The sequence below is a fragment of the Stegostoma tigrinum genome, chromosome 9 (genome assembly GCF_030684315.1).
Source record: "Stegostoma tigrinum isolate sSteTig4 chromosome 9, sSteTig4.hap1, whole genome shotgun sequence".
Lineage (NCBI taxonomy): Eukaryota > Metazoa > Chordata > Chondrichthyes > Orectolobiformes > Stegostomatidae > Stegostoma > Stegostoma tigrinum.
Window position 1 is genome coordinate 4,390,835 of NC_081362.1, and position 23,847 is coordinate 4,414,681.

The 23,847-nt window shown below is 43.9% G+C and overlaps 1 protein-coding gene across 2 annotated transcripts; it reads right to left on the reverse strand.

Moving 5' to 3' along the window:
• Window positions 1-1,233: 1,233 nt before the first annotated feature.
• On the reverse strand, window positions 1,234-23,069 carry cnrip1b (cannabinoid receptor interacting protein 1b). 2 transcript variants are annotated; one of them, XM_048536386.1, is made up of 3 exons: window positions 22,592-23,065; window positions 21,657-21,801; window positions 1,234-2,336 (listed from the first exon to the last, which is right to left on the reverse strand). In XM_048536386.1, exons 1-3 carry the CDS (start codon window positions 22,768-22,770, stop codon window positions 2,172-2,174), a joined length of 489 nt encoding a protein of 162 aa, XP_048392343.1. In that variant the 5' UTR covers window positions 22,771-23,065; the 3' UTR covers window positions 1,234-2,171. The 2 variants fall into 2 exon arrangements, with proteins under 2 accessions (XP_048392343.1, XP_048392344.1); XM_048536387.2 differs by lacking the exon at window positions 1,234-2,336 and adding an exon at window positions 8,686-9,035 and having other exon boundaries at window positions 22,592-23,069.
• Between the last annotated feature and the right edge of the window lie 778 nt (window positions 23,070-23,847).

Genomic DNA, 23,847 nt, shown 5'->3' on the forward strand with positions numbered 1-23,847 from the left:
TAGCTCATGGCATCATCTTAGCACAAGGTTCTGGGAGATGGAATGTGGTAGATACAGTATATGGGTGTGTAAAACAATTTTCAGTGGTGCATTATAATGTTTTCTCACTGTTTTATGCTTCAGTTAAAGATTTGTATCGATAGTGTTTTCTGATTGGCCCACATGGTTAGGTATTCTAACATCATTCCATAACCCAGAAAATTTCAAAATCCTGAAATGACTTGGTGCCAAGCATCCTTCATCAGATAAATCAGGTTCTATTCTTTCACTTGCCAATTTTGTCAAAATAAATTACGTGAGCAAAGAGTGATGGATACATGTCCTTTCTTGGTGGAAAATATAACTCATTAGCAATTAGCAACTCTGACTCACTTACAGAGATTTATCAAATGTAACTACACTGACAGTAACTTTAAACCTTTTATAAATCCATATACAGCAGGTATCTGTTGGTAAAGGAATGAGGCAATTAGAGAGTAAAAAGGGAATGCTCTTGTAGAGAGAAAGGGCTTAGCTGAAGTACTAAATGACTACCTCACTTGAGAAGAGAATATAACAAGTAAATAATCCCCCTTCAACATGGAACTACTGTCAGACAACTGGAAGACTGCAAATGTGACATCTTTTTCAACAAAGGAAAGAGGTATAAATATGGCAACTTTCCAAGCTCAGAACATGATGCTCAACATTAGATTTGATTCCACGATTGGACAACATTTACTGAATAATCCTGAGCTAACATCCAATCGATGATTATCAGTCACGTTCATGTTGTAGCCCACTCCCCCTTGCTGTAAATGAGACAAAATATAATGTTATTTTTAATTGTTCATTCATGGTACTTGCCTTTAGGACAATGAGGGGTCAGCCACATTGCTGCAGGTCTGGAGTCACATGTAGGCCAGACCAGATAAGGATAACAATTTCTTTCCCTAAAGGATATTAGTGAACCAGATGAGTATTTCCCCCAAGAACTGACTGTGACTCCATCACCGTCATTAACCTCTTAATTATTGAATTAAAATTACAGGATTCATGACAGGATTTGCAACCAGGTCCCCAGAATATTACCGGGCATTGTGGATTAGTAGCCTACTCATAATACCATGAGGTCATTGAGTCCCCTATAGGTGAACTAATTCACTGCAAATACAAAGACAATGTAAAAGCCTTTAGCAAAACCTGTTCCTCATTGCATCACAACTAAATGAAATAATTGCTTTTGTACATTGATACTTTTAATTGGCCACCACAGGCTCTCAATGTAGAGTTTAATTTTCAAGGAATTATTGATGCAGATACAATAATTTCTCTCGTGGTTTGTTTAGCCACAATTAACATATTTTGTGGGAATGCTTATTACCTCCCCAAACCCAATCAAAAAATATTACAAAAGAGAACACTACATTGCACAATTATACAAAAACCTTTGAGTGCAAACAGCAACACATCATAATTCAAAAAACACTAACCTTTTCAGAAATACATTGAATCACAAACACAAGTTAAAAACATAACTGGATGACATGCACATTTTAAGCTAACTTTTGTTCAAATTCATGTTGCATTGACTAACTCCAAATATAGAACTCATCACTCCCACAACTCATCATTTGTACCTAAATCGAGGTAGGCGAAATCAATTTTGCACATAAAAGAACACAAACTACTGGTGTCTGTCAGGTGAGCTGTAATTGCAACGGTAACGTAAACAGTTGCCCATGCAGAATTATTTATACCTTTCTCTCAATGTTGAACAAAGCTGTGCAAGGTCAGCACTGCATTTGTATAAGATACTTTTGTTCGCTTTGTTAAGTCAGCTTATGGATGTTTCACATCAAAATGCACCCTCCTTACTGATAATGCCAAGTGGAAATATTGTCCATAGAGTAGTGATACTGGAGCTTAAACTGTGTTGAGTGATATTGATAACAAATGTGTCTCAAATGTATTTGCATCAAATATTTCTGTCTAAGAATAACTGCCCCACATTAAAGTGTCAGGCAAGATAAATTTATAACAGCATTAACCGCTTCTATTATTATTATTGCACACTGTTATTTCAACCCAAACATGTCTACATTAAGGCGTGGTGGTTTTATTCTTGACTGTAGACAGTTATAATTTGTCCGTTGCTGATGTTTCAGAAGGATTTTCTGTAAAATGGCATCCTAGGTAAACATTTCTTTGTTGATCCACATCAGGCTACGCGTCTCGTTGGGTTTGCACTCATACTCAATGCTTCCGAAGCTATTACCCCACTGGCAGTGATCGCGTTTGTGATAGTTGTAGAACTTCACTTGCCACACCGTCTCAAAGGTACCAATGTCAGCAAACTGGAGAGAGGGACAGAGAAGAAGGATGGTTAAAATGGGCAGTTCCTACTATCTCTGCAACAATTTTAACCCCACTGCGCAAAGACGTGCTGTGTTCATTCAGCTTCGCACCGTGTTATCTCAGATTCTCCATCATCAGCAGTTCCTACTATCTCTGTAACAATTTTAACCCCACTGCAAAAAGGCCTGCTGTGTTCATCCAGCTTCACACCATGTTATCTCTGGTTAAAATGGGAGTTCACTAGAACATCTCAAAGACAAATCAGATTCTCAGCTCCAGATCTCTGCAAGATCAGAACACAAATATATGAATTAGGAGCTGGAGTGACCACTCAGCCCCTTGAACCTGCTGTACCATTCAATAAGATTATGGCTGATTTGCTTCCCTCACATTCCACCCTGCCCCAATAACTGTTCGTCCCTTGCCTATTAAGAAACTGCCTACTGCTGCCATATAAACATCCAGGATCTGCTTCCACAACCTTTTGAGGACGAAAATCCCAAACACTCACAACTGTCCAAGGGAAAAATGTTCTCTTCTTCTTTGCTTTAGTTGGGTAATTAAATACTTTAAAACAGTGGCCCTAGGGGGAGGCAATGGCCTAGTGGAATTATTGTTAATCCAGAGAACCATCATCTCCACAATCACCCAGTAATGATCCTGTAGGATCTGATCAGTGTCAAATCAAGTCTCTTTGAAGAGATACTAGCTTCGCCTGTCCAAACTTTCCTTATTAAACAATCCATGCATTCCAGTATCAGTCTAGGGAAAACTCCCCGAACTGCTTTCCATGTAGTTAAATAAGGACACTAATACTGTATAAAGTTCTTCAGATGTGCCCTCCCCCCCCACCACTAAGTGCTTCAAATTACTGAAGCCTAACCTCCCTCCATTTAAATTGAATTCACTTGCAATAAAAATAACATGCTATTAACTTTAAGATAATAAAATGTGAGGCTGGATGAACACAGCAGGCCAAGCAGCATCTCAGGAGCACAAAAGCTGACGTTTCGGGCCTAGACCCTTCATCAGAGAGGTCCAGCCTCACATTTTATTATCTTGGAATTCTCCAGCATCTGCAGTTCCCATTATCTCTGATGCTATTAACTTTCCTATTTACTTGTTGTACCAATGGGCTGACTTCCTCAAATGACTCAATCTTCCCTGAAGTAATTAAATTTACCCTGCTGAATCAATCTGACTCAGAACCAAAAGACCACTCTTCTGGATAATAAAGTGTGAAGCTGGATGAACACAGCAGGCCAAGCAGCATCTCAGGAGCACAAAAGCTGACATTTTAGGCCTAGACCCTTCATCAGAGAGGGGGATGGGGGGAGGCAACTGGAATAAATAGGGAGAGAGGGGGAGGCGGACTGAAGATGGAGAGAAAAGAAGATAGGTGGGGAGGAGAGTATAGGTGGGGAGGTGGGGAGGGGATAGGTCAGTCCAGGGAAGACGGACAGGTCAAGGAGGTGGGATGAGGTTAGTAGGTAGGAAATGGAGGTGCGGCTTGAGGTGGGTGAGAGGAAGAACAGGTCAGGGAAGCAGAGACAGGCTGGGCTGGTTTTGGGATGCAGTGGGGGGAGGGGACGAGCTGGGCTGATTTTGTGATGCACTGGGGGGAGGAGAAAAACTGGGCTGGTTTTGGGATGCAGTGGGTGGAGGGGAGATTTTGAAACTGGTGAAGTCCACATTGATACCATTGTGCTGCAGGGTTCCCAAGCGGAATATGACTCCCTTGTCCGTTCCACACTCCCCTCCAGCCCCACCACCCTTGGCATTTTTCCCTGCAACCGAAGCAAGTGCTACACCTGCCCCTATACCTCCCCCCTCACCCCCATCCCAGGACCTAAGAAGACTTTTCACATCAAACAGATGTTCACCTGCACATCTGTCCATGTTATATACTGTATCCGCTGTTCCCGTTGTGGCCTCCTCTACATTGGGGAAACCAAACGAAGGCTTGGGGACCGCTTTGCAGAAAACCTATGCTCTGTTCGCAAACAACAGCTACTCCTCCCAGTCGCGAACCATTTCAATTCCTGCAATATGTTCCTGCAACCTTCAGGTGGCATCATTGTGGCACTGCAGGAGGCCCATGATGGACATGTCGTCTGAGGAAGGGGAGGGGGAGTTGAAATGGTTCGCGACTGGGAGGTGCAGTTGTTTGTTGCGAACCGAGCGGAACTGTTTTGCAAAGCGGTCCCCAAGCCTCCACTTGGTTTCCCCAATGTAGAGGAAGCCACACCGGGTGCAATGGATACAATATACCACATTGGTAGATGTGCAGGTGAACATCTGTTTGATATGGAAGGTCATCTTGGGGCCTGGAATGGGGGTGAGGAAGGAGTTGTGGGGGCAAGTGTAGCACTTCCTGCGGTTGCAGAGGAAGGTGCCATGTGTGGTGGGGTTGGAGGGGAGTGTGGAGCGGACAACAGGATGAGTTGGCACTTATCAGATTACATAGCGAGCTAGGCACTATGCAGTGAGAGTCAGTTTCAGATTTTGCGCTATGACACTCAGAGATTATACTGGAAATATTTGGCCTGTGCTATTACCATCTGACGTTTTCACAATGGATAAATCACTGGGTATTGGTCCCATGAACACAGATCTGTGGACAACATTGAACATTTCCATTAATTAATTCCCCTTGTACTTCCCCTAAATATCTCTATCATATGCTTTTCACCCTATAGACACATGAAGTCATAAGAAATAGGCAGAAGTAGGCCATTCAGTTCCTTGAGCTTGCTGTGCTATTCCTTCAGGTTATTCTGGTTCTGTTCTCAGGTCCACTTTCCTGTCAGCCTCTCACAATCCTTGACTTACTTGTTGATCAAAAATCTGTCTATCTCAGCATTAAATAAATTCAATGACCCAGCTCTCACCGCTCTCTGTTGAAAAGAATTCCAAAGATTAATGATCCTTTGAGAGACATGGAGGAAATTTTTCCTTATCTCAGTCTCAGAATCATAGAAAAGGTTCAGCACGAAAGAGGCCATTCAGCCCCTTGTGTCTATGCTGGCTGAATAAACTAGCTACCCATTCTTTCCAGCCCCGGCTCTGCTGCTTTGCAGGTTCTGATGCTTCAGGGCCAGGTCCAGCTTCCTTTTCAAGGAGTTGAGGGTTTCTGCTTCAACCGCCAACTGGTTAGTGAATTCCATCATTTCCCACCATCTGTGTGATATTTTTAAAATTTGTATCCCCTCTAATCAAATCATTTTAAATATGTGCCCCAGCAAGGACAAATCACATTGTCCAAGTCCCTCATTATTTTGTACACCTCAATTTGTCACCCCTCAGTCTCCCTGTCCTCAGGAACACAGCCCTAGGATATCCAATCTCTCCTCCCCTCCCCCCAGTGCATCACAAAACCAGCCCAGCCTGTCTCTGCTTCCCTAACCTGTTCTTCCTCTCACCCATCCCTTCCTCCCACCTCAAGCCGCACCTCCATTTCCTACCTACCATCTCATCCCGCCTCCTTGACCTGTCCATCTTCCCTGGAGTGACTTATTCCCTCCCCACCTCCCCACCTATACTCTCCTTTCTACCTATCTTGTTTTCTCTCCATCTTCGGTCCGCCTCCCCCTCTCTCCCTATTTATTCCAGTTCCCTCTCCCCATCCCCCTCTCTGATGAAGGGTCTAGGCCCGAAACGTCAGCTTTTGTGCTCCTGAGATGCTGCTTGGCTTGCTGTGTTCATCCAGCTTCACACTTTATTATCTTGGATTCTCCAGCATCTGCAGTTCCCATCATCACTGACCACTCTTCAGGATCACTTTTTCTTTTCTTTGACAATCGTTCAAACATGAATCTGTAGTCCAGTGAAACAAGCCAAAGCCAGCCCTGAGCTCTCTACCTTCTACATGAAACAGTAAGGCAGATGCTGAGGGCTTGCAAATCGAAACTGGGTCAGCCATCCCCTCTATGCAGGTGGTTGAGGAGAGGATAGCAGCTGTGTTTGCTGTAAGACTGCATTCGCACAATAATCGTGTTACTTATGGTAGTAATACTGTTAAGAGAAATGCAAAGATTACATCATTCATACTCATTAAGAAATCCTAGCCTATAAACTTGATTGCAGGAAAAAACAGAGTGGGATGGGAAGGAAAAGTGATGCAGGGGGAAGAGGGAGGGTGTGGGGCAGAGAGGCTGGTACATGGTGGCAGAAAGAGTGCTGTGGTGCAGAGAGAGGGTACAGGAGCAGAGAAAGATCGGCGTGGGTTGGGAGATAGTGAGAGGCATCGGGGCGGTGAGGGAAGTGAGAAATTGGTGCTAGGGCACAGAGAGTGGTGCAAGAGCAGAGACAGTAACACAGGGGGTCAGGTACCATGTTTGAGACAAGTTGCCTGCTAATAGTCATGAACGAGTTGTGCAGCCAGATCTACCAATTTGTTGCTGCTTACTAGCTGTGTCCCTCTTTGGTGGGTACGGATTCAGACAAATAAAGTAATGTCGTGTCGAGGTGCAGGAAAATACTCATGTTCCTTTAAGCTGCTTTGGAGGCTCTGGTGCATGTTTTGGACATGAGGAATGAGATCCTGTTCTCTTTCTAGGGGCTGAAAGTCCTCCAAGCATTTTCAGTACGAAGAAATATACGAGCATGTAGCAGAGGTTGGCCATTCAGCCCCTTCAGCCTGCTCTGTCATTCCAGATCAGGGCTGATCATAAATGCCTCAACACTATGTTCTTGTGCTGCCCTATATCTCTTGACATGATTGATAACCAGTCACTCTCAACCACGGCCCACTGAGGCAGAATATCCCAAACATTCACCACCCTCACAAGAAAGACATTCCTCCTCGTCTTAGTCCTAAATTGTCTGCACGATTATTCTGAGACTGTCTCCTGTTGTTCTAGATCCTCCCATACTTCATCTACCCTGTCGAGCCCTGTAAGAATGTACAAGTTCCAATGAGATCATCTCTCATTCTTCGAAATGTCGGATAATACCGGCCCTCTCTCCTCAGAGGACAATTGCACCTGGTGAATCTCAGCTGCCTTTCCTCCATAGGAAAGGTATCCTTCCCTAATAAATGAGACCACCGCCCCATACATGACTCCAGATGCAGTCAGAGCAAGATTCTGTACAACTGAAGCTAGACACCTTCACTCCTGTAGGATTTGGTGCAGGAGTGAGCCATTTGGCCCCTTGAGCCTATTCCATCATTCGATAAGAGCATGGCTCGTCAAAGTGTGGTCCCACATTCTTATCTACTCCTGACAATGTTGAATCCCTCTTTAGTCAACAGCCTATATACCTCAGTCTTAAAAATATTCAATGACACTCCCTCCACCACTCTTTGGGGAAGACAGTCTAAAGACTTGCAATATCCTAAGAGGGAAAAAAAATTCTTTCTTTTCTACATCTTAAATGGCAGACCATTTTTTATGCATACAATACATAGAATCCCTACAGTGAGGAAGCAGGCCATTCGACCCATTTAGTCCACACTGACCCTCCAAGGAGCATCCCACTCTGACCCACTTCATCCCTGTAACCTTGCATTACCTGTCGCTAACCCACTTAACCTGTGCACTCCTGGACATTATGGGTAATTTAGCACGGCCAATCCACCCTAACCTGCGCATCTTTGGACTGTGGGAGGAAACCAGAGCACCCAGAGGACACCCACGCAGACACGGAGAATGCACAGACTCCACACAGACAGTCATCTGAGGGTGGAATTGAACCTGGGTCCCTGGTGCTGTGAGGCAGCGGTGCTAACCACTGAGCCACCTGGTTTTAAAAGTGTAAGCCTAGTTTTAGCTACACTCATAGTAAGCACCCTTTCAAATTAGAGATAGCGAGAACTGCAGATGCTGGAGTCAGAGACAACACAATGTGGGAGCTGAAGGGACACAGCAGGCCAGGCAGCATCTGAGGACTAGGAAAGTCAATGTTTTGGGTCGGGACCCTTCACCAGAACTGTATTAACCCTGTTAAATTACCTTGTGATATTGTATGTTTCAATAAGCTCACCAATTACTCTTCTCAACTCTAAAGTCACAGGCAGAGACTGTTCAATAATTCATTATAGGATAAACTCCTCATCCCAGGTATCAATCAACTGAACATTCTCTCTACTGCTTTTAATGTATGTATATCCTTCCTTAAAAAAGGAGACAAACCAGTACACAATCTAAAAATGACCCATTATGCCTACCCTCTGCTCTCTAAAGAAGCCAGGCACAGCAATGTCACAATGATATGGTAAATAAGAAAACAGATTCTTGACTGGAAGCAAGTTTTATCATAAGCTGAATGATAAGCAGAGCATGTGAACATAGAGTAACTATTGAACAGTCTAATTACTTAAGAAATCAATGTACAGTTCCCCTAATAATCCCCAACAAAAGTTTTAGTTGAGGTTTATCTTCTGAAGAGGCCAGGCCAGACCTCCTGCTGTTTGTTCATTAACAATATAAATTTGCTAATAGGGCTGCACAGCTCTCAGGTCTGTGTTGCTCCAGCTCCAAACTTCCAGCACAGTCTTTATCACGTGACTGCCAAGGCCAGGGATTCAGTCCCCAAGGCCTGATGAGATTCAACGCAGGATACTGAGGGAGGGAATGGAGGAGATCGCTGAGGCCTTCACAAAGATCTTTGTTTCCTCTTTAGCCACAAGGGTGGTCCCAGGAGACTTGAGAATAGCCAATGTTGGTCCTTGGTTTTAGAAGGGCAATAGAGATAACCTGGGAAATAATAAGCCAGACAGCCTTACATTAGTGGTAGGGAAATTAGCAGAGAAGATTCTTTGAGCTGGGATTTACTTGCATTTGGAAAAGAATGGACTTATTTGGTATAGTGAGCATGGCTTTATATGGGGGAGGTCTTGCCTCACAAACTTGATTGAGTTTTTTTGAGGAAATGATGAAGATGATTGACGAGGATCGGGTGTTTGATGTTCTGTACATGGACTTTACTAAAGTATTTGACAAAGTCCTTAAAAGCAGGTTGGTCCAGAAGATTAACTCATGTGGGATCCACAGTGAGTTGATAAGTTGGACACAAAATTGGCTTGATCATTGAAGACAGAGGGTAGTTGTGAAGGCTTGTTTTGCTGACTGGAGATCTGTGATCAGTGGTGTTCTGCAAGAATTAATACTGGGATCTCTGTAGTTTGGAATATATATATAAATGATTTGGATGAAAATAAAGGTCATCTCTTTAGTAAGTTTGCAGATGACATGAAAATTGGTGGAGTTGTGGATAGTGCGGAAGATTGTCAAAGAATACAACAGGATATAGGTCAGTTAGAAAGTTGGGCAGAGATGGAGTTTAATTGGACAAATATGAGGTGATGCATTTTATGAGGTCCAATGCAAGAGGAAAGCTTACAGTAAATGGCAAGACCTTTCGGAGCAATCAGTTTCAGTACAAACAGAGAGGGGTCTTAGGGTGCAAGTCCATTCCTTCCTGAAAGTGACACACAAGTGGTAAAGAAGTTATACGGCATGCTTGCCTTCATTGGTTGGGGCATTGAGTATTGGCAGATCATGTTGTAGCTGCATAAAACTACAGTTTGGCTACATTTGGAATATTGTGTACAGTTCTGGTCCTCACACTACAAGAAGGATGTGGAGGCTTCGGAGAAGACACAGAAACTGGTTTGTAGGCTGTTAGCTATGAGGAGAGATTGGACAAAACTTAATTTGTTTTCACTTGAATGTTGAAGGAGGAGGGCGACCTGATAGAAGTTTACAAAATTATCAGTAGCATGGATAGAATGTATAGTCTAAGTATTTTGCCCAGGGTAGAAATGTCAATACTAGGGGACATAGATTTAAGGTAAAAGGGGATAAGTTTAAAGCAGATGTGAGAGGCAAGTTTACATTTTACAGAGGGGGTGCTAGAAGAGTTGGTGGAGATGGAAACAATAATTCAATGTTTAAGAGGCATCTTGACAGGTATATGAATAGGCTGAGGATAGAGGGATACACACTGTATAGAGGCAAAATGTTTTTAGTTTAGAAAGGCATCATGCGTCAGGGCATTCACGGTGAGCTGAAGGGCCTGTTCCTATGCTGTGCTGCTCTTTATTCTTTTTAAGTCACATTGCGGCTGTATAAGACTTTAGTTAGGTCACATTTGGAGTATTGTGTCCATTTCTGGTTACCACCTTATAGAAAGGGTGTGAAAACTTTGGAGAGGGTGGAAAAGACGTTTACCAGGATGTTGCCTGGACTTCAGTGTATTAGCTGCAAGGAGAGGTTGGACAAATTTGGATTATTTTCGCTAGAGCATCAGAGGCTGAGAGGGTGACCTGATAGAGATAAATAAAATTATGAGAGGCAGTGATAGGGTGGATAGTTGGACTCTTTTTCCCAGGATGGAAATATCAAATACTTGGATTTAAGGTGAGAAGGGGTTGTGTGAGAGGCAAGTTTTTCACGCAGAGGGTGTTAAGTGCCTGGAATGCTCTGCCAGTGGAGGTGGTAAAAGCAGATATGATAGCAATACTTTTAGACAGACATTCATTTATTCTACAAAAACAGATGTTGGTTTGGGAAAAGTATATGTTGTGAACGTTGTGAGGCAATGGAAGCAGTGGGATCAAGAAGTGGGACTATAAATTCTTACCCTCAACAACGTCTCCTTTAATTCCTCCCACAGAAAAACTCACCCTCAACAACTTCTCCTTTAATTCCTCCCACAGAAAAACTCACCCTCAACAACTTCTCCTTTAATTCCTCCCACAGAAAAATCCCCCACTGACACCCTCATCCACTTATCCGAACTCGTCCTCACCCTCAACAACTTCTCCTTTAATTCCTCCCACAGAAAAATCCCCCACTGACACCCTCATCCACTTATCCGAACTCGTCTTCACCCTCAACAACTTCTCCTTTAGTTCCTCACACAGAAAACAAAACAGAATCCCTCTCGTCCTCATGTACCATCCGACCAACCTCCAAATCCAATGCATCATCCTCCGACATTTCCACCATCTGCAATCTGACCCTACCACCAAAGACATTTTTCCCTCCCCACCCTTAAGTGCTTTCCGGAGGGACCACTCTCTCCGTGACTCCCTTGTCCGCTCCACACTCCCCTCCAGCCCCACCACCCTTGGCATTTTTCCCTGCAACCGAAGCAAGTGCTACACCTGCCCCTATACCTCCCCCCTCACCCCCATCCCAGGACCTAAGAAGACTTTTCACATCAAACAGATGTTCACCTGCCCATGTTATATACTGTATCCACTGTTCCCGTTGTGGCCTCCTCTACATTGGGGAAACCAAACGAAGGCTTGGGGACCGCTTTGCAGAAAACCTATGCTCTGTTCGCAAACAACAGCTACTCCTCCCAGTCGCGAACCATTTCAATTCCCCACCCCCACGCCATTCCTCAGATGACATGTCCATCCTGGGCCTCCTGCATTGCCACAATGATGCCACCCGAAAGCTGCAGGAACAGCATCTCATATTTCGCTTGGGAGCTCTGCAGCCCAAGGGTATCAATGTGGATTTCACAAGCTTCAAAATCTCCCCTCCCTCAACCACATGCCAAAACCAGCCCAGCTAGTCCCCGCCTCCCTAGCCATTCCTCCCACCTCAAGCCCCACCCCCATCCCTTACCCACTAACTTCATCCCGCACCCCCCCAACCTGTCCATCCTTCCTGGACTGACTTATCCCCCCCAACTCCCCAACTACATTCACCTTCACTGGCTCTAACCCCGCCTCTTTGACCTGTCTGTCTCCGCTCACCCTATCTTCTCCTCTATCCATCTTCTATTCGCCTCCCTCATCTCCCTATTTATTTCAGAATCCTGTCCCACCCCCATTTCTGAAGAAGGGTCCCAACCCAAAACATCAAGCTTTCCTGCCCCTCTGATGCTGCTTGGCCCGTTGTGTTCTTCCAGCTCTACACCGGGTTATCTGATATTCTCCAGCATCAGCTGTTCCTGCTATCTCTATGAATTCTCACGTTGTCATTGCTGGGGAGTTGCAATGACAGTATTCCATCAACAGCTAACATGCAGCCCACCCAACTATAAAACCAGAATCTCTTTCATTCTCATTGTCAGAAAAGTGAAATTCAAAGATCATCATCACTTGTTTGCCACGATTAATCATTCATGCTGTGGTGTAGTTGGGCAGGTAAAATATTTGAGGTGCTAATGGCAGACCTTTGCTTCATTCAACTACTAAGTCAAGATTTATGTTTTAAAATGGGAACAACTATCCAGATGTAATTGTTTACTATTGCACTAAATTAAATTACTACATTCATATCATAGAATCCCCGCAGTGTGGAGGCAGGTGATTTGGCCCATTGAATTCACACACATGCTCTGAAGAGTATCCCAACCAGAAACAGACCCCTACCATAAGTCTATGACCCTGCATTTCCTATGGCTAATCCAACTAGCCTGCACATCCTTGGATACTCTGGGCAATTTAGCATAGCCAATCCACCAAACCTATGCATTTCTGTGACTGTGGGTAGAAACAAGAGCACCTGGAGGAGCCCCACACAGACAAGAGGCGAATGTGCAAACTCCAGACAGTTGCCCGAAGTTGGAATCGAACCCAAGTCCTTGCCACTGTGAGGCACGTTAACCACGAAGCCACTGTGCAGCCCCATTTATTCAGATAAAATAAATACTTGTCACCTAAAAAATAACAAACAAGGCACAGAGGGCTATAGACCATGTGCAGGCAGATGCGATCAATTTAAAAGGTCATCAGGGCCGGTGTAGACATAATGGGCCAAAGGGCCTGTTCCTGTGCCGTATTGTTCTATGTTCCATGCCGCCATTACACACAGCCTACCTCAGAGGCTCATCTGCATATTCCTTTTACCCTACTTCTATACCAACAGTAGCGCTGTTATTACGTTAGTGAGTATTCCAACACACTTTATGTGCAAATGTGAAAAAGGTTTGTGAAATACGTGATTGCATGGAAAGTGCTCCCTGTACCAAAAGGCACTTTTGCTTTCTCTTCCAAATCAAACAATTGAGTGCAATGATCTAGAGTTCACTACCTGAAAGGGCAGTGGAAGGAGATTCAATAATAGATTTTTCACAGGGAATTAGATAGGTACTTAAAGGGGCAAAAAACGAATTCAGTGTTATAGGGAAAGGGCAGGTGAGTGAGATAAATTGGATGGGCTAGCAAAGGGATGACAGGCCAAGTGACCTTCTTCGGCAATGTTTCATTCCATGATTCCAACAATTGGGACCTCTCCCCAAATCTCTGGCTGGTCCCTCAGCCCTAATGAGAAGGATGCTTGAAGTGATGGAAATGGTACAGGGCAGGTGACAACTATGGGCTCAAAATAATGTTCAACCTCAAATAATATCAATATGTCACAAGTTACTATCACTGGGCCATATCATGAAAACAGTGTAATCTGTCTAATAAAACACACAGAAAACCATTCTAATCTTCTTTTCCCCGAGTTATGTTTTATTATAAATTCTAGGCTGTTGGGATCTGGACCATTCAACCCAAAAAGCAATTCCACGTACAATTTATGTTTCAAATGTACGTTCCAAACAAGAATGAAGAGGTATAAAACTAAAGCGTTGGAACACTTTCGAATAAGCCAGCATAGATAAATTGGGCAATTGTTCCACAATTCCAAAGATCTATGGACAGAATTCTAGCTATTGTAGAGAGAGAAAGAGAGAGAGAGAGTGAGAGATTGAGAAACAGAGCTACCCATTTCCAGTCCAGCATGACTCATCTTTGGAACTGAAGTTCTGAACAAAAGTCATTTCAAACTTGAAACATTAACCATGTTTTTCTCTCTCTACAGATGCGGCCAGATCTGCTGAATTTCTCCAGCATTTACTATTTTATTCCTGTTCACATCAATTCGTTGTGCATCGGTGATTTGCATTATAGAGTTGGAAACAATGAGGCTCAAGTTAGGGTACGTGGTGAAGAGTTCTGAGGTACAAAGAAAGCCACAAATGAATATTGATGAAGCCATATAATAGGTAAAGTACAAGAGATGGAATTCAATGTCAGTAAATTTGAGGTGGTACACAGTGTTTTAAAATAAGGCTGGATGATACCATCAAGCATTGGGTTTGTCGGTCTTTTGTGGCAACTCCTCCAGTAAATGAGGCTATCAAAACTGGTTGGAATACTGGGTAATATGTTTTTTAGTTTCATTGTACATAGTTACTTGCTGTTTAACCTCACTGAGTCATCATGAAGCCCTACTGCCTCGCTTTAATTTTACCAAAACGTATAAATTAAAGGAAAATACAACCAGTTTCAGAGAAATGGGACATAGTTCTTAGCATTGGCAGCTCTTTATGTCCTTTCTTCAAATCAAAAGAGGTGTTAAGTTGCATGAAATGCTCAAGATAAATTAAAGAGTAACTAAGCCCCTTTCTGTATTCAGTATTGTCCTCACAACTCAAGGATCTCTGTTCAGTTCAATCCAGACCAATGGCATAAAGTTATCCTTTGCTGATTCTAAGTGTCTTTTGTGTCACATGTTGTAACCAACCACTGGAGGCTTGTGGCTGGGTATTTTCTGTCTCCAATTCTCCTTCATATGCTTTTAATAAACCATAAACGGGTTTGACAGCCCTCTCGGAGGTATTGTCACAAAAACAAAAATCAAACGGCCAATGGAAACTTCCACAACAGTCATGGAAACTTATCAAAATGTCATCTCCAGGAGTGATGATGAGCCCCATCTCCGTGGAGACCACTGGCCCCTGAAGGTAGTCTCTCCAACCTACACTTTCAAATGCCAAATTAATAAATGGGTTATATCCTTTCTAGATATTCTCTGAGTAACCTGTTCTGAGACGTAATTACATCCATCTGGAGAAGGTAGGACTTAAATTCAGAACTCCAGGCTCAGAGGTAGAGACATTACCAATGCACCACAAGCATACTGATGTCCTCCTTTCTATACTGAGTCAAAGGGCCTATATGATTAGCAAAGGTACAGGATAAAGCACTAAACTGCCCAGAGTGTCCAAGGATGTGCAGGCTAGTTGGATTAGCCATAGGAAATCGAGGGTCATAGGCTTAGGGTAGGGGTGTGGTTCTGGTTGAGATGCTCTTCAGAGCACGGGTGTGGACTGAATGGGCCAAATGGCCTGCTTCCACACTATGAATGTAGTAATTTAATTTAAGGGTGCTGAATGAGGAAAAGTATTCGTCTTACACAGAAAGATGTTGTTTCCTGTAAAGTAGCAATAAACATAAGCTTGACTAGTTAGACATAATTACAAAGACAATTAGGAACCAAAGATAACAGGTCTGTCTCCATAGGGACCTCATGTTATTCTGCGTCTCCTCCAGCCTGGCTGGCTGGGTCTTAATGCAGCTTCAATAGCTTCTTTCTAATCTGCTTCTTTCTACACAGTGACATTTTTTTTTTAAGTCTTTCATCTTGCACTTACCAGGATAATTCTGTTGTTCAAGTTCTATCCCTCCAAACAACTATCTCTTTCAAAAACCATTATCTTGTACAACAATAAATGAAGTGGCCTTGCATTATCACAGCTTCTTCAGTCCGTAGAACAGCCCTTGATTCTGAAATTAACTGGCACTGTTGATCAAAGAAGCTGGATGAAGCCAGTTGTGGTAAAATGCTGACGCCTTATTTTCCTGAGGTCGGGGTGGGGGGGGGGGGGTGTTGGGGGGGTGAGACATGCTGTTAATCCATGTCTAATCAAGCAATACTTGCACTGAGGTTATAACAGCAAAGTACCATGAATACTGGAGATCCGAAATATGAAGAGAAAGTGTTGGCAAAACTCAGCAAATCTGGCAGTTTAAATGCAGAGACAAGCACGTTTAAGTTTTAAATCCAGTATGACTCCTTTTCAACATTAACAGTGTTTCTCTCTGTGCAGACACTGTCAGATTTGCTGAGCTTCCCCAGCGCTTCACTCTTCTATTTCTTGTTTTGAAGTTTTTTGATGCTGACACTATCCACCAAAGAGGAGATAAAAGTGCCATTTCATTGCTAAGAAGCTCTGTTTAAAAAGTGGAGAATTGATGTAGTACAATTCGCCCCTCCTCAAACCTATTTCGGTCTTCTTTAATAAGATGCATTTGTGCACTGCAGCATAAAAGAACACAAAGGTCAAATGCAAATTATATTACAACTGAACATAATTTTTGCTTGTAGCAAACACCAAGATGGGAAGTGGAGTTGAAATGCCCATCAGCCATGATTTAAATGGCGGAGTGGGCTTGATGGGCCGAATGGCCTTACTTCCACTCCAATGCCTTATGGTCTTTTTATTTTGTTTGCTACATCAGACTGTAATAGCTGCTATTGTCTACTTCATTAAGTAGCAATATAATTCCTCCCCCCCACCAAAGAGTTTAATTGCAGATCTTTAATTGCTAAAAATAAATGCCATACTTATTTGAATATTCTGCATGTAGTAGCAGAAATATTCACAGTTTTAACTTTGTTCACGAGTTAATGGGTATTGCTGATTCGACCAGCATTTATTGCCTGTTCCTAGGTGCCCTTGAGAAGATGGTCGTGAGCTGCCTCCTTGACAATGAAGGAGGTTATCTAAAATTACAAACAGATCTTGATCAATTGAGTCCATGGGCTAAAGAGTGGCAGATGGAGTTTAATTTAGTTAAACAAACCAGGGCAGGACTGAGACAACTCAAAGTAGAGCCTTGGATAGTGTTTTAGAACAGAGAGATCTGGAGGTTCAAATACATAATTATTTGAAATTTGTGTCACATATAGACAGGGTGGTTAAGAAGGCGTTTAACACACTTGCCTTCATTGCTGAGATCTTTGAGTATAGGAGTTGGGATGTCACGTTGAAGTTGTACAGGACAGTTGGAGCTCTGTGTCCAGTTCTGGTCATTCTGTTTTAGGAAGGATGTTATTAAGCTAGAAAAGTTTCAGAAAAGATTTATCAGGATGTTGCCACGAACGGAGGGCTTTACTTATAAGCAGAAGCTGCATCGACTGGAACTTCCTTCACTGGAGCATAGGAGGTTGAGGGATGACCTTAAAGAGGTTTATAAAGTCACAAAGGGTGCAGATAAGGTGAATGTCAGATGTTTTTTCCCTCGGGGAGGGTGTTGGGTTTTCAATACTAGAGGCACATTTTTAAGGCGAGAGGAGAAAGGTTGAGAAAAGATATGAGGGGCAATTTATTTTACGCAGAGAGTGGTTTGTGTGTGGAATGAACTTCCAGAGGAGGTGATGGATGTGGGTACAGTTACAGCAATTATAAGACATTTAGATGAGTACATGGATAAGAAATATTTGGAGGGATATGGGCCAAGCACAAGCAAGTGGGACGTGTTTAGTTTGGGATTGTGGTTGGCATGGACTGGTTGGACTGAAGAGTCTGCTTCCATGCTGTATGACTCTAAACACTGAAATCCTTTGGGTGTACGTAGCCGCTCAATGCTGTTGGGACTAGATTCCCTGCAGCGTGGAAACAGGCCCTTCAGCCCAACAAGTCCACACTGCCCCTTGAAGCATCCCACACAGACCCATCCCCCTATAACCCACACACCCCTGAACACTATGGGGCAATTTAGCATGGCCGATCCACCTAGCCTACACATCTTTGGACTGTGGGAGGAAACTGGAGTACCCGGAGGAAACCCACGCAGACACGGGGAGAATGTGCAAACTCCACACAGACAGTTGCCCGAGGGTGGAATTGAACCTGGGTCCTGGTGCTGTGAGGCTGCAGTGCTAACCACTGAGCCACCGTGCCGCCCCAATGGGGCTGGAGGAGTTCCAGGATTTCAACCCAGTGACACTGAAGGAAGGGTGATATGTGCTGGTTGACATGGTGGCACAGTGGTCAAACTGCTGCCTCACAGAGCCAGGGGCCTGGATTTGATTCCAGCCTCAGGTACTGTCTGTGTGAAGTTGGCATGTTATCCCTGTGTCTGTGTGGGCTTCCTCCCACAGTCCAAAAATGTGCAGGCTAGATGGATTGGCCATGGGAAATGCAGGGCCAGGGTGGGTGAGATGCTCTTCAGAGGGTGGGTGTGGAACTGATGGGCCAAATGGCCTTTTTCCACATTGTTGGGACTCTATGATTCTATACTTCAAAGCCAGGACAGTAAGAGGCTCACAGGGGAAATTGCAGGGGGTGGTGCTCCCATGTATCTGCTGCCCTTGTCCTTTGAGATGCTCAAGGTCCTGTGTTTGGGAGATGCTGTCGGGGAAAACTTGGTTATTTGTAATATCAAGCCTTGCATAATACAAAAATTCACTTATGAAGATTCTGAAATCATTAATGTTTTCCGGGCCCTGTAGCTAGAATGCCCCAGATTGTCCATGGCTTAAATAATTTGTAAAAGCAGGGAATTGCTACAAAATTCCATCTGCACTGACATGAAAAATGATTTTAAAGGCCAGAAATAGAAAGAATTCATCAGAATAGATTAATCCTCAGACAAAAATGATAAAGTATCCCCCACCATGTTACACATGATGAACAGCTCACTGCGCTGTTTATTAACTAAGTTTTAGACTCAGCCTCAATTTGGTACAGTTACATAAATAAATCTTCTTGCTCCCTATCACCTCAGCTCCGATAGCAGCCAAATACTCTTATCAGCAGTGGCATCAAATAATGCCTTGCCAAATGTCTTCCCTACGAATTTTTCCACTGTTTGGTTTCCCAAACCAGCAGCGCCCCCGTCCTGTACTGAGGCAAATTCTATTTTGTAAAATTTCTGATTTCCCTTCTGCAAACGGCAATAGATGCTGAGTCAGCTGTGAATTTTGAAATTGAGGTGGATAGATTTTTGCTAAACAAAGACATGAAGAAATTTGGGATAAAGGTGGGGTCACAATCTTATTGATTGGCATAACAGACTTGAGGGGCTGAGTGGCCTCAGATTTGTACATTAACAGTTTCTCAATGAGGTGTCCAGGACTAGGAGGGAACATTTAAAAGAAAAATTTAACGCTGAAATGCACTTATTAATGCTGAAATATGTTTCTAATGAAAAGCAGGGCAAAGGGCTATGTGGAGCCAGCAGGAGAGTGAGACAAGACAAGGTCAGCTATGATCATGTTAAATAGCAGAGCAGGCTCGACAGGCTGAATTGCCTACTCCCACTCCTAATTCCTATATTCCTATGCCCTGTGTTTCTATGTCCTGTGTTCCTAAACCCGTTTCCTATGTCTGTGTTCCTATGTCCTGTGTTCCTAAATCCTGTGTTCATAAGTCCTCTGTTCCTATGTCCGTGTTCCCATGTCCTGTGTTCCTAAATCCTGTATTCATAAGTCCTCGGTTCCTATGTCCTGTGTTTCTAAATCCTGTGTTCATAAGTCCTCTGTTCCTATGTCCTGTGTTCTTATGTCCCTGTTCCTAAGTCCTGAGTTCCTAAATCCTGTGTTCATAAGTCCTCTGTTCCAATGTCCTGTGTTCCTATGTCCTGTGTTCCTAAGTCCTGAGTTCCTAAGTCCTCTGTTCCTATGTCCTGTGTTCCTTGTCCTGTGTTCCTATGTCCTGTGTTCCTTGTCCTGTGTTCCTTGTCCTGTGTTCCTATGTCCTGTGTTCCTAAGTCCTGTGTTCCTATATCCTGTGTTCCCATGTACTGTGTTCCCATGAGGATGGCAAAAAGGAGTCCTAACAAAATTGGAGTCAATATGAATCTGGAGGAAACTCTTTGCCAGTTGGAGTTATACCTAGCACAAAGAAAAATAGGCCTGAAACGTCAGCTTTTGTGCTCCTGAGATGCTGCTTGGCCTGCTGTGTTCATCCAGCCTCACATTTTATTAACAAAGAAAAATGGTCATGATTGACGGAGATCAGCCACCTCAGCTCCAGGACATCTCTGCAGGAATTCCTCAGGTTGCTGGCCTAGGTCCAATCATCTTCAGCCACTTCATCGATGGCCTTCCCTCCATCATAAGGGGATGTTTGCTGATGACTGCACAATGTTTAGCATCATTTGCACCTCCTGAGATACTAAAGCAGTCCATGTCCATATGCAGCAAGACCTGAACAATATCCAAGTTTAGGCTGATACGTTGGAAGTATCTTACATGCCACACAGGTACCAGGCACTGGCTATTTCCAACAAGAGAGAATCTAACTATCACACCCTGGACATTCAATGACATTAGCAAAACTGTATTTCCCTCATCCTGGGGACTATAACTGATCTGAAACTGAGCTGGAGCAGCCAAACAAATACAGTGGCTACAAGTACAGGTCACTGGCTAGAAATCCTGCATTGAGGACTTCATGACCCAACTCCCCAAAGCTTGTCCACCACCTACAAGGCACAGGTGGTGGGTGCAGTTCCAACAACATTCAAGAAGCTTGACACCATCCAGCACAATACAGCCTGTTTGACTGGCCCCACATCCATCACTTTAAACATCCATTCCCTCCATCAATAATGCACAATGACAACAGTGTTTACCAGCACAAGGTGCACTGCGATAATTCACCAAGGTTCCTTTGACAGCACCTTCCAGACATGCCATCTGAAAGAACAAGGACAACAGAGGCACAGGGATGTCATAGTGGCTCTTTGGTTAGCACTGCTGCCTCACAGTGCCAGAAACTTAGGTTCAATCCCACTCTCAGATGATTGTGTGGAGTTTGCACATTCTCCCTGTAGATTTCATCCAGCAGTATGGAAAAGCTACTGATGGAGCTGAGCAAAACAAAAACCACAGAACTGCAGATGCTGGAAGTCAGAAACAAAACCAGAAATTGCTGGGGACAAACCGGTGTGGTCTGGCTGTATCTGTGGACTGAGGGGGCAGAGTTAATGCTTTGGGTCGAGCGACCCTGCCTCACTGTGCCAGAGACCTGGGTTCAGTCCCAACTTTGGGTGACTGTGTGGAGTTTTGCACATTCTTTCTGTGTCTGTGTGGGCTTCTGCCACATGCTCTGGTTTCCTCCCACAGCCCAATGCTGTGCAGGTTAGGTGGATTGGCCCAGGGAAATCACAGTTATGGGGGGACAGGAGTAGGTCTGGATGGGATGTTCTGCAGAGGGTCAGTGTGGGCTGTATATAGCCTGCTTCCACACTGTAGGGATTCTATGAAGAACGCAAAACATCAACCCTGCTTTCTCTCCACAGATGCTGCTTAAACTGTTGATTCTTTTTCCAGCAAATTCTATGTTTGTTGCTGAAAGAGACCTAGGTCGGTAAGAAATGCACAATTTCCAATGAAACAGTAAATGATAATGTCTGCCCTTCCGTTTGCATCAGTCAGCACTGCCTTCTCCTTTATATCATCTGTTCCCTCCTGCTCTTTCGGAACTGGATCTAGTGGATGGACGCCAAAGATTAAGACAATTGGACCAATGCAATGCTGTGGATTTGAACCTGGTACTTTTCCATCTCTCACCTGGATGTTGACTTGCAGAGGCTGACGCTCCCCGCTTTTAGTGTGAGCCACCCCCTCCGTGTCATAGATCCCAGTGTAATCCACCGCTTGGGGGTCCCGCGACTTCTCCTCTAGAGAAATGGGCACTGCCCCGATCATCATCGACCTGCGATCCAACAATAACACATAAAACCGAGCTCAACCTCAGCCAACCCTTCCCTTGCTTTTAGCAGCTGCGGCCGTGAGTGAGCACGAAAGCGACAATGTTTAAGATGATATTGAAACGAGAAACATAGCCACCCCGCCCCTCACTGCCACCTTCATCTGTCTGAGGTTTTTTATAAAATGTCCGTGAATATCACAGAAGGCAGGCTGTAAACTTACACCACTGACAGCAAAACCCGATAAATATTTAATAATATCAAAGGTTTATTTTCATTTGCTCCTGCAAACGTGATTAGAGGAGATAATTATTATTAATTTTCTCTTAGAAATCCCATCAGCAGATTCCCATTTCTCCTTTATATTGGCCCCCACTCCATCTGACAATCCATTTTGCACCTTCTGCTGTTTACTCATTTCTCAACCAATACAACAGCAGCAAATCCCCCTGTGGATCAGGCTGGGGTTTTTTTTTCCAGATTAAATCTTTGTCAGATGCATTTTTTTTCTCCTAATCAAGCAAGAGTCAAGATTTAAACTGACCCCGATAATTCATTAGGATTCCACCTTGTTAAATAACATTAGCATCTCCTACAAGCACTGCTCAGCTAAAGAACCCTTCCCCCCACCCCTGCACTCCCATCGCCAGGTTACCTTAATCCGGGAAGCCAGTCGCCAGGCGATGCAGAAAATTCAAACAACGGGTATGTTTTGGGGAGGGGTGCAAATTATCCAAACCCACCGCCCATTCAATGCCACCCCACACCCCGGCAGCCTCTCCCTGTTGTACTCACTTGACTGCTACAATCCCCGGCTTCAATACGACATCGACCTTGTACTTAGCTCCGGTCAGCAACTTAATGGTGCGGTTCTGTCCGAATCGCTGGCCGTCCACTTTGAAATACACCGGGCCATCACCGGGCTGGATCCTCAAAGAGACACCGATTTTCAGCAAACTGGGAATCTCTCCCATGATCCGGTGGTGGTGGAGGGAGAGAGAGAGGATGAGGAGTAAACCTCGCAGTCTCTGGTTGGAGAAAGATGGACTGATTTAAAAAAAACCCTCTTCTGGCTCCTTACCCCATAGGCAGTGACACAGAGCCAGCACAAACCCCCTCAGTACATATAGGATGTGAACGCAGGGAGATGCAAACATCAAACTGGCAGGACTAAATCCAGACTGATTGCAGACATAATCCCTTGCCACAATGCACAGACGTCAGCAGTACACTGACAGGACTCTACTTCATGAACCTTCCTACTCAGAAGCATTAAGCATCACATGGTGATGCCCTCAGCCTTAGCCGCATGGTTCAAATGGAAAACCCCTTTCCCTACAATGTCAGGATAACGTCTTAAGGCACAAGGGAATATGAATGAATATTCCCAAATCAATAACATATATGTGACTTGAAGATTATGGGTGGGGGGAAGGACATTTTGTTGAAGCTTTTAATCTTGCATTCATCAGGACAACCTGCAAGAATTCCAATTTAAGGAGGAAGAGCAACGTTTATACTGATTGAGAATAAAATATACGTTTATGAAAATGTGCCTTTTTCTCTCGGACTCCACAGCCTGGCTTCTCCAGTGACTCTCAGCATCTGGAAACAACAAATGCTGGAGATCACAGTGGGTCAGGTAGCATCACTGGAGAGAGAGAAAGCTAACATTTTGAGCCTAAATGACTCTTTATCAGAGTGCTGTGAGTCACCCAGACTCGAAACGTTAGCTCACTTTCTCTCCATGGATGCTACCTGACTCGCTGTGATTTTCAGCATTTGTTGTTTTCAGTACAGATTCTAGCATCTGCAGTAATTTGCTCCAACCCTGAACATTTGCTCCTCTTACTTCAAATTCCTAACATTCTGGGTATCAGCAATTTGTTATATTCAATCCATTATCATTGCAGAAGGAGTCCTTCACATTATTCAGAAAGAGACATTTACAACAGAAGAAGTTTCCTGAAGGTTTACCCAATTCATTTTGAAAAGCTTTGATTTAAATCCAATCACTGTAATTCACTTACTGGATGGAATGTTAACACGTT